The 18923-nt window shown below is 27.4% G+C and overlaps 1 protein-coding gene across 2 annotated transcripts in view; it reads right to left on the bottom strand.

Moving 5' to 3' along the window:
- Positions 1 to 18298, bottom strand: part of LOC122497978 (serine/threonine-protein phosphatase 4 regulatory subunit 1-like) — a 595496-nt gene extending 577198 nt beyond the window's left edge. For both annotated transcript variants that reach the window (XM_043605432.1, XM_043605431.1), the window contains exon 1: positions 18216 to 18298. In XM_043605432.1, coding sequence (XP_043461367.1) covers positions 18216 to 18283 — 68 coding nt within the window. In that variant the 5' untranslated portion in view covers positions 18284 to 18298. The remainder of the gene's footprint in view (positions 1 to 18215) is intronic.
- Positions 18299 to 18923: the final 625 nt, after the last annotated feature.

Genomic DNA, 18923 nt, shown 5'->3' on the forward strand with positions numbered 1-18923 from the left:
AATTCCTTTTTTGTCTGCTAGATTTGAATACTTCTATTAAGTCAAATTCGTCTATAAAACGAATCCTTTTCAAGCGCGCTGAAACTAGCAGTCGCAACCAGCAGCCACCCATAGGCGTCCACCGCTCATATTTCAAGCATTTGCCCCTCCACTTAAAATAGCTAAAAAAGTACAATAAACATACGACAAACCTTTTGAAAATTACACAGGGTATATCCCTGAGTAAAAAAAAATAATAAACAATTATAAACAATCCTAATTGTTCATTATAATGTACAACAGTTGAGATTTTTTTTCTAAAAAATTCTACATTCACAGAAAAGTCTAATTTCTGAAAAATTTAGGCGGGTAGAAAACGACGAGATAATTTTTTTCTTACTCTAGATATGTCTATCAGTAATAAAAAAAATATAAACAATCCTATTTGTTTATAATAATGTACAGCAGTTGAGATTTTTTTTCTGAAAAATTATAAGTTCACAAAAAAGTCTAATTTCTGAAAAATTTAAGGGGGTAGAAAACGACTATACAATTTTTTTCTTACTCAAGGAAATATATAGGGTAAGAAAAAAATTGTCTCGTTGATTTCTACCACCCTCAATTTTTCAGTAATTACACTTTTTTGAGAACTTAGAATTTTTCAAAAAAATCTCAACTGCTGTATATTATGATAAACAATTATGCTTGTTTATATTTTTTTTATTACTGATAGACATATCTAGAGTAAGAAAAAAATTATCTCGTCGTTTTCTACCCACTTAAATTTTTCAGAAATTAGACTTTTTTGTGAACTTATAATTTTTCAGAAAAAAAATCTCAACTGCTGTACATTATTATAAACAATTATGATTGTTTATAGTTTTTTTATTACTGATAGACATATCTAGAGTAGGAAAAAAATTATCTCGTCGTTTTCTACCCCCCTAAATTTTTCAGAAAATAGACTTTTTTGTGAAATTAGAATTTTTCAGAAAAAAAATCTCAACTGCTGTACATTATTATAAACAATTAAGATTGTTTATATTTTTTTTATTACTGATAGACATATCTAAAGCAGGAAAAAAATTATCTCGTCGTTTTCTACCCCCCTAAATTTTTCAGAAAATAGACTTTTTTGTGAAATTAGAATTTTTCAGAAAAAAAATCTCAACTGCTGTACATTATTATAAACAAATAAGATTGTTTATATTTTTTTTATTACTGATAGACATATCTAGAGTAGGAAAAAAATTATCTCGTCGTTTTCTACCCCCTTAAATTTTTTAGAAATTGGACTTTTTTGTGAACTTATAATTTTTCAGAAAAAAAATCTCAACTGCTGTACATTATTATAAACAATTAAGATTGTTTATAGTTTTTTTATTACTGATAGACATATCTAGAGTAGGAAAAAAATTATCTCGTCGTTTTCTACCCCCCTAAATTTTTCAGAAAATAGACTTTTTTGTGAAATTAGAATTTTTCAGAAAAAAAATCTCAACTGCTGTACATTATTATAAACAATTAAGATTGTTTATATTTTTTTTATTACTGATAGACATATCTAGAGTAGGAAAAAAATTATCTCGTCGTTTTCTACCCCCCTAAATTTTTCAGAAAATAGACTTTTTTGTGAAATTAGAATTTTTCAGAAAAAAAATCTCAACTGCTGTACATTATTATAAACAATTAAGATTGTTTATATTTTTTTTATTACTGATAGACATATCTAGAGTAAGAAAAAAATTATCTCGTCGTTTTCTACCCCCCTAAATTTTTCAGAAATTAGACTTTTTTGTGCACTTAGAATTTTTCAGAAAAAAAATCTCAACTGCTGTACATTATTATAAACAATTAAGATTGTTTATATTTTTTTTATTACTGATAGACATATCTAGAGTAGGAAAAAAATTATCTCGTCGTTTTCTACCCCCCTAAATTTTTCAGAAAATAGACTTTTTTGTGAAATTAGAATTTTTCAGAAAAAAATCTCAACTGCTGTACATTATTATAAACAATTAAGATTGTTTATATTTTTTTTATTACTGATAGACATATCTAGAGTAAGAAAAAAATTATCTCGTCGTTTTCTACCCCCCTAAATTTTTCAGAAATTAGACTTTTTTGTGCACTTAGAATTTTTCAGAAAAAAAATCTCAACTGCTGTACATTATTATAAACAATTAAGATTGTTTATATTTTTTTTATTACTGATAGACATATCTAGAGTAGGATAAAAATTATCTCGTCGTTTTCTACCCCCCTAAATTTTTCAGAAATTAGACTTTTTTGTGCACTTAGAATTTTTCAGAAAAAAAATCTTAACTGCTGTACATTATTATAAACAATTAAGATTGTTTATATTTTTTTTATTACTGATAGACATATCTAGAGTAGGAAAAAAATTATCTCGTCGTTTTTTACCCCCCTAAATTTTTCAGAAATTAGACTTTTTTGTGCACTTAGAATTTTTCAAAGAAATCTCAACTGCTGTACATTATTATAAACAATTATGATTGTTTATATTTTTTTATTACTGATAGACATATCTAGAATAGGAAAAAATTATCTCGTCGTTTTCTACCCCCTTAAATTTTTTAGAAATTAGAATTTTTTGTGAACTTATAATTTTTCAGAAAAAAAATCTCAACTGCTGTACATTATTATAAACAATTAGGATTGTTTATATTTTTTTTATTACTGAGAAATATATGTAGAGTAAGAAAAAAATTATCTCGTCGTTTTCTACCCCCTTAAATTTTTCAGAAATTAGACTTTTTTGTGAACTTATAATTTTTCAGAAAAAAAATCTCAACTGCTGTACATTATTATAAACAAATAGGATTGTTTATATTTTTTTTATTACTGATAGACATATCTAGAGTAAGAAAAAAATTATCTCGTCGTTTTCTACCCCCTTAAATTTTTCAGAAATTAGACTTTTTTGTGAACTTATAATTTTTCAGAAAAAAAATCTCAACTGCTGTACATTATTATAAACAATTAGGATTGTTTATATTTTTTTTATTACTGAGAAATATATGTAGAGTAAGAAAAAAATTATCTCGTCGTTTTCTACCCCCTTAAATTTTTCAGAAATTAGACTTTTTTGTGAACTTATAATTTTTCAGAAAAAAAATCTCAACTGCTGTACATTATTATAAACAATTAAGATTGTTTATATTTTTTTTATTACTGATAGACATATCTAGAGTAAGAAAAAAATTATCTCGTCGTTTTCTACCCCCCTAAATTTTTCAGAAATTAGACTTTTTTGTGCACTTAGAATTTTTCAGAAAAAAAATCTCAACTGCTGTACATTATTATAAACAATTAAGATTGTTTATATTTTTTTTATTACTGATAGACATATCTAGAGTAGGATAAAAATTATCTCGTCGTTTTCTACCCCCCTAAATTTTTCAGAAATTAGACTTTTTTGTGCACTTAGAATTTTTCAAAAAAATCTCAACTGCTGTACATTATTATAATCAATTATGATTGTTTATATTTTTTTTATTACTGATAGACATATCTAGAGTAGGAAAAAAATTATCTCGTCGTTTTCTACCCCCCTAAATTTTTCAGAAAATAGACTTTTTTGTGAAATTAGAATTTTTCAGAAAAAAAATCTCAACTGCTGTACATTATTATAAACAATTAAGATTGTTTATATTTTTTTTATTACTGATAGACATATCTAGAGTAAGAAAAAAATTATCTCGTCGTTTTCTACCCCCCTAAATTTTTCAGAAATTAGACTTTTTTGTGCACTTAGAATTTTTCAAAAAAATTTCAACTGCTGTACATTATTATAAACAATTAAGATTGTTTATATTTTTTTTATTACTGATAGACATATCTAGAGTAGGAAAAAAATTATCTCGTCGTTTTCTACCCCCCTAAATTTTTCAGAAAATAGACTTTTTTGTGAAATTAGAATTTTTCAGAAAAAAAATCTCAACTGCTGTACATTATTATAAACAATTAAGATTGTTTATATTTTTTTTATTACTGATAGACATATCTAGAGTAAGAAAAAAATTATCTCGTCGTTTTCTACCCCCCTAAATTTTTCAGAAATTAGACTTTTTTGTGCACTTAGAATTTTTCAGAAAAAAAATCTCAACTGCTGTACATTATTATAAACAATTAAGATTGTTTATATTTTTTTTATTACTGATAGACATATCTAGAGTAGGATAAAAATTATCTCGTCGTTTTCTACCCCCCTAAATTTTTCAGAAATTAGACTTTTTTGTGCACTTAGAATTTTTCAGAAAAAAAATCTTAACTGCTGTACATTATTATAAACAATTAAGATTGTTTATATTTTTTTTATTACTGATAGACATATCTAGAGTAGGAAAAAAATTATCTCGTCGTTTTCTACCCCCCTAAATTTTTCAGAAAATAGACTTTTTTGTGAAATTAGAATTTTTCAGAAAAAAAATCTCAACTGTTGTACATTATTATAAACAATTAAGATTGTTTATATTTTTTTTATTACTGATAGACATATCTAGAGTAGGAAAAAAATTATCTCGTCGTTTTCTACCTCCCTAAATTTTTTAGAAAATAGACTTTTTTGTGAAATTAGAATTTTTCAGAAAAAAAATCTCAACTGCTGTACATTATTATAAACAATTAAGATTGTTTATATTTTTTTTATTACTGATAGACATATCTAGAGTGAGAAAAAAATTATCTCGTCGTTTTCTACCCCCCTAAATTTTTCAGAAATTAGACTTTTTTGTGCACTTAGAATTTTTCAGAAAAAAAATCTCAACTGCTGTACATTATTATAAACAATTATGATTGTTTATATTTTTTTTATTACTGATAGACATATCTAGAGTAGGAAAAAAATTATCTCGTCGTTTTCTACCCCCCTAAATTTTTCAGAAATTAGACTTTTTTGTGCACTTAGAATTTTTCAGAAAAAAAATCTCAACTGCTGTACATTATTATAAACAATTAAGATTGTTTATATTTTTTTTATTACTGATAGACATATCTAGAGTAGGAAAAAAATTATCTCGTCGTTTTCTACCCCCCTAAATTTTTCAGAAATTAGACTTTTTTGTGCACTTAGAATTTTTCAAAGAAATCTCAACTGCTGTACATTATTATAAACAATTATGATTGTTTATATTTTTTTATTACTGATAGACATATCTAGAATAGGAAAAAAATTATCTCGTCGTTTTCTACCCCCTTAAATTTTTTAGAAATTAGAATTTTTTGTGAACTTATAATTTTTCAGAAAAAAAATCTCAACTGCTGTACATTATTATAAACAAATAGGATTGTTTATATTTTTTTTATTACTGATAGACATATCTAGAGTAAGAAAAAAATTATCTCGTCGTTTTCTACCCCCTTAAATTTTTCAGAAATTAGACTTTTTTGTGAACTTATAATTTTTCAGAAAAAAAATCTCAACTGCTGTACATTATTATAAACAATTAGGATTGTTTATATTTTTTTTATTACTGAGAAATATATGTAGAGTAAGAAAAAAATTATCTCGTCGTTTTCTACCCCCTTAAATTTTTCAGAAATTAGACTTTTTTGTGAACTTATAATTTTTCAGAAAAAAAATCTCAACTGCTGTACATTATTATAAACAAATAGGATTGTTTATATTTTTTTTATTACTGATAGACATATCTAGAGTAAGAAAAAAATTATCTCGTCGTTTTCTACCCCCTTAAATTTTTCAGAAATTAGACTTTTTTGTGAACTTATAATTTTTCAGAAAAAAAATCTCAACTGCTGTACATTATTATAAACAATTAGGATTGTTTATATTTTTTTTATTACTGAGAAATATATGTAGAGTAAGAAAAAAATTATCTCGTCGTTTTCTACCCCCTTAAATTTTTCAGAAATTAGACTTTTTTGTGAACTTATAATTTTTCAGAAAAAAAATCTCAACTGCTGTACATTATTATAAACAATTAGGATTGTTTATATTTTTTTTATTACTGAGAAATATATGTAGAGTAAGAAAAAAATTATCTCGTCGTTTTCTACCCCCCTAAATTTTTCAGAAAATAGACTTTTTTGTGAAATTAGAATTTTTCAGAAAAAAAATCTCAACTGCTGTACATTATTATAAACAATTAAGATTGTTTATATTTTTTTTATTACTGATAGACATATCTAGAGTAAGAAAAAAATTATCTCGTCGTTTTCTACCCCCCTAAATTTTTCAGAAATTAGACTTTTTTGTGCACTTAGAATTTTTCAAAAAAATTTCAACTGCTGTACATTATTATAAACAATTAAGATTGTTTATATTTTTTTTATTACTGATAGACATATCTAGAGTAGGAAAAAAATTATCTCGTCGTTTTCTACCCCCCTAAATTTTTCAGAAAATAGACTTTTTTGTGAAATTAGAATTTTTCAGAAAAAAAATCTCAACTGCTGTACATTATTATAAACAATTAAGATTGTTTATATTTTTTTTATTACTGATAGACATATCTAGAGTAGGATAAAAATTATCTCGTCGTTTTCTACCCCCCTAAATTTTTCAGAAATTAGACTTTTTTGTGCACTTAGAATTTTTCAAAAAAATCTCAACTGCTGTACATTATTATAATCAATTATGATTGTTTATATTTTTTTTATTACTGATAGACATATCTAGAGTAGGAAAAAAATTATCTCGTCGTTTTCTACCCCCCTAAATTTTTCAGAAAATAGACTTTTTTGTGAAATTAGAATTTTTCAGAAAAAAAATCTCAACTGCTGTACATTATTATAAACAATTAAGATTGTTTATAGTTTTTTTATTACTGATAGACATATCTAGAGTAGGAAAAAAATTATCTCGTCGTTTTCTTCCCCCCCTAAATTTTTCAGAAATTAGACTTTTCTCTAAACTTAGAATTTTTCAGAAAAAAAATCTCAACTGCTGTACATTATTATAAACAATTAAGATTGTTTATATTTTTTTTATAACTGAGAGACATATGTAGAGTAAGGAAAAAATTATCTCGTCGTTTTCTACCCCCTTAAATTTTTCAGAAATTAGACTTTTTTGTGAACTTATAATTTTTCAGAAAAAAAATCTCAACTGCTGTACATTATTATAAACAAATAGGATTGTTTATATTTTTTTTATTACTGATAGACATATCTAGAGTAAGAAAAAAATTATCTCCTCGTTTTCTACCCGCCTAAATTTTTCAGAAATTAGACTTTTCTGTGAATGTAGAATTTTTTAGAAAAAAAATCTCAACTGTTGTACATTATAATGAACAATTAGGATTGTTTATAATTGTTTATTATTTTTTTTTACTCAGGGATATACCCTGTGTAATTTTCAAAAGGTTTGTCGTATGTTTATTGTACTTTTTTAGCTATTTTAAGTGGAGGGGCAAATGCTTGAAATATGAGCGGTGGACGCCTATGGGTGGCTGCTGGTTGCGACTGCTAGTTTCAGCGCGCTTCCTTTTCAATGCTCAAAGTTTACAATATCAGAATGAATATACTTTTTAATAACTTAAAGTGGAATAAATTTGTATCTAATCCCTTTTAATTCCTTGTAAATCAAATGCTTGCTCGTGGACAACTAACAAAAATTGACCAATCAAAATCCAAGTTACTTGAGAAATGGATGAAAAAAGAAAAGAAAGTGGCTCTGTTCAAATAAGTGATTTTATTGACAGTTGTAATGTGCTTGACTTTGTAACTATCGTGATGACTGGCGTCAACCGCGACTGTCCACGTGCATATAATCGGGTGCAAATTACCAAAGTCCAAATAAAATCCCACACAGCACCGAGAATTTCTCGAAACTTGACAGGACCTCGGCCAGCGATATTAGAAATATTATGTGGTAAAACTCATGGAGAATGTGAGGTTATTTAAATGTCCGCATATAAGGAAACATTGAATATCAAACTTGAGCAAAAATTTTACTATAAATAATGACTTGTCATGTTTAGGCAATATTCTGAAGGCAATATTGTATTAATATTCGCTCAATTATTAAAATTTCGCCTGCTAATATAAACTAAGCGATTTCCTGTCAAGTTTCAAGAAATTCTCTGTGCTGTGTGATTTTCATGTAAATCACGTATAATGTAAAATTTGTCTTAAAACTTTATTTAATTTTAATTATTACTTTCCTTTATTTCACTTACTCAAAAAATTGACTTCATGAGCATTAAATTTGTCATAAATACCAATATTTAAAATTGAATACCTTTCTATACCTAACTTAAAATTAGGTGCTTTTCAATTCCTTTCTATACCTTGGTCAGCGTTTATGTGACGATATTAAAAGGTAGAAAGATTTAACACCCAAAGGTCCTAACTACAATAGTAAAGCATTAGACTAGTGAGCTAACGCCCAAAAGTCCTAACAACTAAGACTACAAAATTACAACTGGTTGAAACAATCATTGATTATAAATTGTCAAAACGGCATAAAAATTTCTCAAGTATGGATTAACTATTGCTATTCGATTAACAATGGAATTTACGATTGGTCTATTTTCAAACTATTAACATATTACTAAATATAAGTTGGAATGTTTGTTCTTTGTGATTCAGTTTGAGATTATACTATTTTTTGTCATATCTAATGAGTTTGATAAAGTATTTGATAATAGACGATAATTGCTGTAAACTGTATAAGATATTTTGCTTCATATATTTCTTTAGTCTTATATCATTATGACTTTATTTATTAGAGTATTAAAGGGCAAAGTTATGACTCTCAATATTGAGAAATAAAGTTTCATATATATATACAAGTATAGTAAATTACACCCTAAAATAAGAGTCTTAATAAAGTAATTCCCTTGTAATAAGGAAAAAATGGAGGAGAGAAAAGGTCGAAAATGAAATATCGAATATAGGCCAAATATATCCGAAGCTTGAAATACTTTGAATATATTCACAGAAGATAAACGGATAATTATTACATTGGAGCATTACAATTGCTACCGTTTAAAGGGTAGTATTTCCTTTAATGCATAGTCGATGTAAATACCACTATTCACTCTATAATATTCTATAATGGCTATAGTGTCAGGATATAAAATTTATAAAATATATAATATTATCACACTAATCCTTTATTTTACGAAATCCTTTAATTCACATTATATCCCGTGCAGTCTTGCCGACGCTATTAGTGGAAACTTCAAAAAAGTACCACCTTCTCAGTTTTTACTGTATTTCATTCTAATGATATCTATTTTCCTCTCTGATTTAAAGTAACACAAGTTTTACCCAATGAAAGTTTTACTCAAGTAAAACTTGAAAAATTATTCAAAAAGGAAAAAAAACAATTTCCAAATTCTAAAATTAAATAAAACGCACTAATTTTGTCAAATATTCAAAATAAATGGATCGAAAAAAGTTGGGGAGGAAACTAATGTGCATGAGTTGTTGAAAGTTGAGGGGAAAAAAAATTATCATTTACAAATAGATGTTTCTCACCCTCCTGATATATCATAAATTTCAGGAGAGATGTTGTGTGTAGCCTCACTCCTGCAACAAACCAACTCGACGGACTAAACTTTGACGAAGGATATATAAAGTACCAAAAAGTAGGGGGATGACTCAAACCCCAATTACTACAGTGCTCTGGTACTAAATAGAGTTTCACAATTTTAAACCTTCCACGCTGTTTAAGCTGTTTCTAATTATCCAATAGCTTGGAAATGCATTCGCCATCATCAAACAACAAATTAGTTGTTGAAAAATAATTTAAAAACAACTAAACTTACTAGAAAACCAACTAAAAAACGACTAAACAAAACTTTTTTAAAGCCAAATAAAATTTTTATTTTTATAAAACATAATTGATATTTTCATGAAACAAAATTTTTATTTTTAATAAAATAAAATATATTTAAAGTAAATAAAGTTCCTACATTTTTTTCTCGATGCGTCAGTTCTAAAAAGTTTTCTATTTTCAAAAGACCGTCATTAACACAGCGAATTTTCGACTACAATTTGGACCATTATATTTAAAACGTACTCTCGCGCGATGTGTAATGATACACGATGATAACATGAACTTAGAGAAATTGTAACCATTATACAATGCTTTCTCTCGAAGAAAACAAAAAACAAAAACCGAAAAAAGGTGGAAAAAAAGAAAAAAAAATAGTAAAGCCGGACCTGAAGGGAGTCGACGAAAGAGGAAGAGAACGTGGCGGGTGGTAAAGAGTATAGAGTGTATGAGAGAGAGAAAGAGGGAAAAGTGAGTAAGAGGAGAGGAGAGAAGAGAAGAGAGAGGAATACGATAGCGGCATAACGACGCTATAACGCGAGCCGCTGGGTGATTACCTACCACCTCCGCCTTCTCTCTTCCTTCCTCCCGTTGCTCACCATCCTTCTCTTTGTCCTTTGCCGGGTCTCGTTCTCGCGAGCTGCCAGCAACTGCAGCAATGGCCACGCCATGTGGTATATATCATAGCGAAACCAAGTGGGATCGAGTTGGCGAGGGGGAGTTGGTGCCACGCCGTCAATACACTTTGCCACGCCGTTTCGGGGCGGCAGCCACGCCAAAAAAACCTATATAGTTTGCCGCGCCTGCCATCTACCACACCGATTTCGTGGCTCCGACACCCCGTGATAGCATTGCAGGCATTGCTGGTGTTATTTGCACATCCGCTCTCGCCAAGCCGTGCTGTCTGCGTGTGCTTGCCTGCCTGCCGCCAACGTAGACGTTCTAAACGCGACGCCCTCGTAACGACGCCGCCAGGGAACAGGGACGCAATGACATATCTCAGCAACGTGAAAATCCAACCATCCTCCACCTCCTCCTTCTCATTCCAAGCAGACCTAGCATCGTACTCGTTAACCCCTTATATGCTCGTTCGAGTTTCCTGGTCTCCCAAAGACGACAACGAGTCGCTTCGTTAAAATTAACCCAGAAATCCTCCCACACACCCCTATATATCAACCCACCAACACTCGTTCGTCATTTACAAAACTATAACAGTAAGATAGCAATTGGCAATATATTTATTGATTCTTCCGTTTCTTTTTATAATTCTCCCCTAAATTTTCTTTACCTCCACTCCTTTCATTTTTGAAAAACCCTTTTTTTAAAAACCATTCCGATTTAATAAAGGAAATTTTCATTGCAAATCTGACTGACTTTTTGCATCCAAACTAGTTAAAATTTACTGATTTATCAATTTTTTTTTTGATGAATCGAAACATTTTAATTGATTCAGAAGCGAAAAGTCAGTCCCTAATTGATAAGTTAAAATTTTTACTGTTACAGTTTCAGAGAGAAAGTACTATACATTTCTGTTTAAATGTTTTTATTTCCAAAGTAAAACCTAAGCTATCTGAAACTTCTGCGAATTTCCAGCAACTTTAACCGTTTTTGAACTAAATTTTACTATCTATACACTTTCGAACTACTACTAATTTTTAATAAATTATTTATAATTATTTTTTTTAATTTTTCGAAATTACAAAATGGGGCTATAAGGAACAAGGCGGTAAAACTATTAGAAAACGTATTTAAAGTTAAAGAAATTATTTTTTATTGATCGAAAGTAAACACAGAATATAAAACAAATGTAAAAATAAAACTAAACGTTGCTGGTATCATCAGTTGAGGTCGATGATGATAACTGGTCGTTTTTTGTGACTTGTCGGTACCAACACTCTTTTACAATTTCGAACCATCTTTGAACACTAAAAACCAAATTAGGTGATAAAAAACAAACGAAATTACGAAAAACTTACGTTTTAACAACACACTTTAACAATTCGGAAGAAATAATTGTGTTCCTTATATACCCGCCGTTTGTGAATTTTGGTTTTTTTCTCGTAAATCTTACTGTAAATACAAAATAAACGTATTTATTACTTAGTGAACTCAATAAAACTTCCTATAATAAATCCCTTTAATAAAAAAAAATTACTTTGAGAAGTTAAAATAGGAACAACTTACCTCGGCAATCAAATGTTTCCCAAGTTTGAAATTTCACTAAAACACAATTACTCACTTACAAGCTACTACTGTTCACAAAATTATTAATAGTCGCAATTATTGCATTGAATAGTATTGGCAGTTACCCCAGCAACAATTTTTCAAAAGCAAGTAACACAATTTATTCATACACGGCCCCGATAACTTCAACTCCACCCGAACACAGAGTTTTGTTCCTTATAGCCCCGGTTTACGGTAATATATGAAAATGAAACATAATTATAAGATAATTAAATGCCTAGAAGGATTTTTCAAAAAAATTAAATTTCAATTATTTATAAACAATTAAAGTTTTTTGCAGTGTTTTATTAAAAAATTAATATCTCGGAACAGAATAAACGAATCGTTATAAAATTTGGTATGTATACTCAGAAAATGATGTACTTTCAAATGAAATAATTAAAAAATTAAATAAACAAATTAATTGTTCATTTATATAGTCGAAATGCCATCGTTTTTTTCTAATCGTTCTAAAATTATGTTACCAATAATATCTTTATAGACATTTTTTATAGCCATTTTTCCTATAATCAAGTGAAGAGTTCATTTTGAGTTAACTTTATTTGTTTATATCATAAACAAATAATAAACTATGAAAAATGTCCATAAATATTATTGATAACATAATTTGAGAACGATTAGAAAAAAAACGATGCCATTTCGCCTATAAACAAATGAACAATTCATTTGTTAAGTTAATTTGTAAAATGTTATTTATAACATTAATAAATAATATTTTTCGAACAATATGTATGGTACAGCTACTGTTAATAGTGACGTAATTCTAAAGCCAGTAAAAATGAAACAAATTTTGTTCTACTACAAACAAGAAAGCTATTCATTTGTTAATTTAGCTTAAAAAATTAAAAGTTGTTCAAAATTATAAAAAAAAATTTTTTTATTGTCGAAATATAATTTTTTGTCTTTTATTTTTATATGTTTTTAATTGATATTAAAAAAAAATTCCATAATGTACTTCCAAAGTTAATATTATATAGATCATGAAATTTCTTTGTTTTCTGTTCCAGGACTTAAACTTTTCAAAAAACCTTTCTGGCCGTTTTGGTAAAAAGAAAATAGTCGACATTGACTATAAAATTTATCGCCTCCATTTTGTTATAAAATTTTAAATAAAAAGTTTTTCTACACTTCAATATATATTTAACAAACCCTCCAAAAAGAAATCCTATTCCTTATTTCATTTTCCCAAAACAAATCATCAAAAATTATTCTCTATTTCTGCCTGTAGAGTGGTGTCACCACTTAAAGAGTACTAATTCAAATTTAGAGATTACGTTTCACCTCAAATACATCCATCGGCTGTTTTGACAGTTTTGACAGTAAAAAAAATCTCCGCATCAGCAAACAAAATATGTCATTCGAGATAAGAAGAGGACCTCCAACACTTTCTCTTCAAGGAATCGATAATGAGGCTTTCAAATGTCTCACGCTTTGAAAATGAAAATGGTTTCTCCTTCTACTACTGTACCTATATATATATATATATATATAGAAGACAAGCCGTAGGATTTCTGTGTTCGAATGCTTCAATTACGAAAAGGCTGAGGTGTCGCGTTGCTTTCTTTGATGAGAAGCTGAACGTAATTGAAAAAAGCAGCCCTCCGACATTCTACCTTGAGAAGTAGTGCTCAGGTGTGGGCACGTTTGTGTTTAATTGAATAAGACGCAACGAGACGGTTTGCGGTTATTAATGCGACTGAAACCATTTTCTATCTCCAACTTTTCCCTCGACACCTTACCCTCTCTTTATACTTTCTTTTTTCTTAATTTCCTTTCTTTTACGCAGAAGAAAGAAAACCTTCTTTTCTATTTTTTTGCAATAACAAGACAATATATAGATAGAAATAATTATTCTATTGCAGTAGACAGTATATCACGTCACATTTTGTCTTTCCGACCAACAATAAGAAATGACGAGATCCCTTTTGTTCTCCTCGCACATACATTCAACAAACTTATAAGTCAAAGGGGAAGTTGTTCAGATGCTTACAGAGGATTGACATGGTTTCACGGTACTGTGAACATTCATTTGACCCACCACTACAAATACATCACAATGAGTATGAGAAAAAACATTAGCAAAAAATGACGATACGAACAAAACAGCATTTTTTGAAAAATAGCAAGTATATAAGCAGAAGAACAAAAAATAAGTTGGAATATGAACTCCGCTGCACTGTTAAAACTGAAATTTCCGAGTTGATATCATGAACACTACTTTCTTATAAAGATTTTCAATTTTATGTAGATTTAATACCAAAAACAAAACACTTTTTCAAATCTTTATTTTTGAAAATGTTAACAAATTTGGCTATGATAAATGAGATTCAAAGATCACTGATTTTGTAACGATAAAACTACAATTAAAAAATGCATTCCTTTAGCTCTAACAGAATTTGAGAGATTTTTAAAAATATATTGTAATTCAAGTCAAAAACTACTTTCTGCAGTGGAAAACTAATAATTTCTTTGGTATGGCCAGTTTTTCACTTAGTAACGTTTACTAAATGATTTAGAAACCTTAACAAATGAATAAGTAGTTGCCTTCTACTAATCATTAGTTTCTGACTAAGAAAGGAATTCTGAATACAAGACTAACCTGAAATTAAGATTTTCTAACTGTCGTAATTCCTTTTGAGAATGAATCGGTCCTATTTCATTAGTCAAAAGTGACTATAATTCAGATTTGGAGTGTAGCATACACTAGTAAGAGGTAAATACTAGTTTACACGAGTCATTAGTGCGGTTGTTAATTAATTAGCACGAGTAAATTAATTAATTACACCAATGGAAGATTTTAGAAGACAAAATATAGATATTCATTTTCTAGACCATTGGCTAGATGGTGGTTAGCAAACTTTGAACCTTCTTCTCCTCTGCACCCTTCTCAAATCTAATATTATCCTACCCTCTCAATAATTCCCATACTCTTCACCCTGCTCAACCGCCCTTTAATTTATCGACATGTCTATGGCGAGAATATTATAATATCTTGGTTCTATAACCGCAGTGCATATATATGTATACATAAAGCAAAGACTGTATACACATTACATATGAACGCACATATAACTATAAACCACCCCTGACTAACTGTAAACCACCTCTCAAAAAAAAAGATCCCCCATATAACAAATGCAGAACAAAACTACCCTCTTCTAATATCTATTTTCCTTCTGCATTCTTTCTTCTACTTTCATTCAGGTAACTTTCAAATGATAAAAATTGTTAGAATTAGAGAAAATAAAATCTCCTATCCTGCAGGATGTTGTCCAGCAACATTCCAACAACAACTGAGTTGTTTTGTAACTGATAAAAATTTTTATTGTCTGATAGCGTATACGGGTGGACAAAAATGATTAGATACACAAGTTTCTAAAAATTGTGATAGCAACTCTTACAATCTTACAAAATTTAAATATTTTTTTGAATATTCAAGTAAAGTTATTCGCTAAATAATGTTTAAATAATAATTTTATTGAAAGTTCTTCATGAATTGAATTACAGTGGAACCGCGACTATCCGAATTAATTCAGACTGAATTTGGTTCGGATAATAGAAATAATAAAAATTAGAAATTTTTGTTAAAGATGAAGAATAAGTTCGGATAACAGAGGTTCGGGTCATCGAGGTTCCACTGTATTTAGAATAAATTCAAATTCATAGTCTCAAAAGTTCAATTATATTGTCTGTTTCAGATTTATAGAGATTAGAACAGAAAAACTTTAAAAGAAATTAAATATTTTTAATATCTTTAAATGTTTTCTAGACACCGAAAATTAAATGTTTTTTTTAAATTCTAGAAATTTAATACTTTTTTCAGTACTTTTGAAAAAATTACCTGATTTCCCTAACGTGTGCATTATTCATATGTATACCACAGTAAAACGTGAGATGTTAAAATAACACCAGAATGGATTAAAATAATCTGCAACAGTTTAATCCCTCTAGGATTAAATTAACACCAGAAAGGATTAAAATAATCTATTTTGGTGTTATTTTTAGCTATGAATGAAATTTTACTTTAAATAAAACACCAAAGTCAACGATTTGTAAAAATTCAACGAATTTAGCTTCTCCAGGAAGAATAGTAAGTTAGCAAGTTAGTTACTAATTTAGTAACATAGTTACTAAATTCAATTGTGTTCAAAAATTTTAAAAAATTCTCGTCAAAATTTTAATTCTCTTTATAAATAATAAAATTCTTCTCTGACATTCAATTATTATACAAAATTTTAATCAAATTCTTGTCAAAATTTCAAATATTTTCAAAAGTTTTCTAAAATTCAATGATTTTCAATATCTACTATTTCAATAAAATTTTCCAAAAGAATTACATTATTAAAAAAAATTTGAATAAAATTCTACGCAAACATTCAATTATTTTCATAAATAATAAAAATTTTTACAGAAATTCAATTATTTACAAATTTTTTTATAAATTTCTTCGCAAACATTCAATTATTTTCATAAATAATAAAATTTTTTACAGGAATTCAATTAAAAAAATTTTGATAAAATTCTACGCAAACATTCAATTATTTTCATAAATAATAAAAATTTTTACAGGAATTCAATTATTTACAAATTTTTTTATAAATTTCTTCGCAATAATTCAATTATTTTTATAAATAATAACATTTTACAAGGATTCAATTATTTTTATAAATATTAAAATTCTTTTAGGAATTCAATTATTTTAATAAATAATACAACTCATTGCAGAATTTCAATTATTTTTAATGCAATTTTAATCCAATTCCTCGAAAAATGTCATGATTCTTAAAAATTTTATTAAAATTCGTCAAAAGAATTTAATGATTTAAAAAATTTGTTGATAACATTTTTTATGAGAATTTAATTTCAAGAAACAGGAAATTAATAAATTATTTATTTTTGTATTTAAATAATTGAATTCTCGTAGAATTTACTAATAATAATGGTTTTAAAAATGAATTTCAGTTAAAATTTTAGATTATAATTAAATATTTAAAGCATTATAACGTGGATTTTTAGAAATAATTAAATTTTTAAAAAGTTTCAAACTAAAATCATTAAAATTCGTAATTTTTCATATTTTTCACAAAAAAATTCTGTAGAATTAATTCTTTTTAAAAGTTTAATTAGGACTTTTATTGAAATTATTCCAAGTTTTTATTTTTCAATATATATATTTAATTGCAGAATTTCCGAATAATTGAAATTTTGTAAAATTGAATTGTAAATGAATAAATTTAAAAATTCTCATAAAACTCATCGCAGCGTTTCAATTATTTTTCATACAATTATAATTAAATTCCTTGAAAAAAGTACTTATGTTCATGCAAGTTTTTATAAAATTCGACAAAAGAATTCAATTATTTTAAAATTTATTACTAAAATTCTTTATGAGAATTGAATTTTGAGAAATATTCAATTATTCAATAAATTATTTACTTTTGCATTTGAATAATTCAATTCTTGTAGAATTTTCTAATAAAAATTCATTTTCATTTCATAAAAATGAATTTCAGTAAAAATTTTAGATTATAATTGAATATTAAAGGCAAAATAGCGTAAATTTTTAGAAATAATTGAATTTTGAAATTAATTTTTTTGAAAAAGTTTAATTGAATTTTCTTTTATTTTCTAATATGCATTTAATTAAAGAATTTAGGAATAATTGAAATTTTATTTATTTGTTTATACACCCGTCTTAAGCCTACAATCTTGGCTATACAAGTGTTTTTACAACCGTAGAACATTCCTTACAAACATTTCTTACTAAATTTTTGCGCCTACAGAGCGACTTGAAAATTAGGAGTACTCGCATTTGCCTGGACCACCCGTCTAATGGGTTTTCTCGCCAGTCATCTTTAATTATTATAAAATATGAAGAAATCGATCACTCCGAGTCGAAGACTCGGAGTTATCGATATCTTCATGTTTTATAGTTATAAAAAAATGTAATGAACTAAAATTTCATTCATTGTAAAAAATAACACCAAAATTGATTATTTTAATCTTTTTTGGTGTTAATTTAATCTGCAACACTTTTTAATACCTCACGATTTACTGTGATATGATTATATGATAGGCAGTTTTTCCAGATATGTTAAAATTATAGTATGGTATGTATATCAGCCTTAAATTATGGTACATCCACTTGTAATTCAATAAGTTGTACTCTCGAATCGTTTCGCAACCTTAATTTAGGATTTAAAGAGAAAATTAAACAATCACTAACCGAGATCGTGGAGTCCCAGCGTCGCGATAGTCTTGGGATGACAACAAGACTTCCTTGAATCTGCTCATTATGAAGATATTCCGGACTGCTCTCCTTTCTGTACACTTTTCTCCACCACTTATACTAATCCTCTATCAGTTGCACCAACACAATTCCTTGACTCAAGTACGAAGTAAATATTGTGGGATTAATTGCTAGGCATCCTGCAACAAATACAATAAAATCATTAGCAAAAAAGTAGTTTTTTTAAATTAAAAACGAAAATAAGCATTAATTAATAATTTCTTAAATTTCGGTTACGTTTTAGGTTATACAGAATTGTATAGAATTTTTGGAGTAAAAATAAATGTAAATCTTAATTTAAGAATTCTTTTTTTCTGCCCTTATTACTTTCGCTGTTAATTTAATAATATCAAATTTATCAACTTGATAATACCAACTTGATCCACTTTAGTATCAATTTAATACTTTCAAGAAAGCTGTCTTCAAACCACTTTTGACTAAAACCCTTTAGATTAAAACCATTTTTGACTGAATTTTAACCTGGAGACAACGATTTTAAGACCCAAAGTTACGACTTAACCTATAGTTTCAAATTTAAAAATAGGTTGCTTTTCAGTCATTATAGTTTCAACATATCCGTATTTAGATCTTAAAACCAGAATAATTGAAAAGTATATGACTTTTTCCTTTACAAAAAATGAATCA

Source organism: Leptopilina heterotoma, unplaced genomic scaffold, assembly GCF_015476425.1.
Source record: "Leptopilina heterotoma isolate Lh14 unplaced genomic scaffold, ASM1547642v1 Lhet_14, whole genome shotgun sequence".
Taxonomy (NCBI): Eukaryota; Metazoa; Arthropoda; class Insecta; order Hymenoptera; family Figitidae; genus Leptopilina; species Leptopilina heterotoma.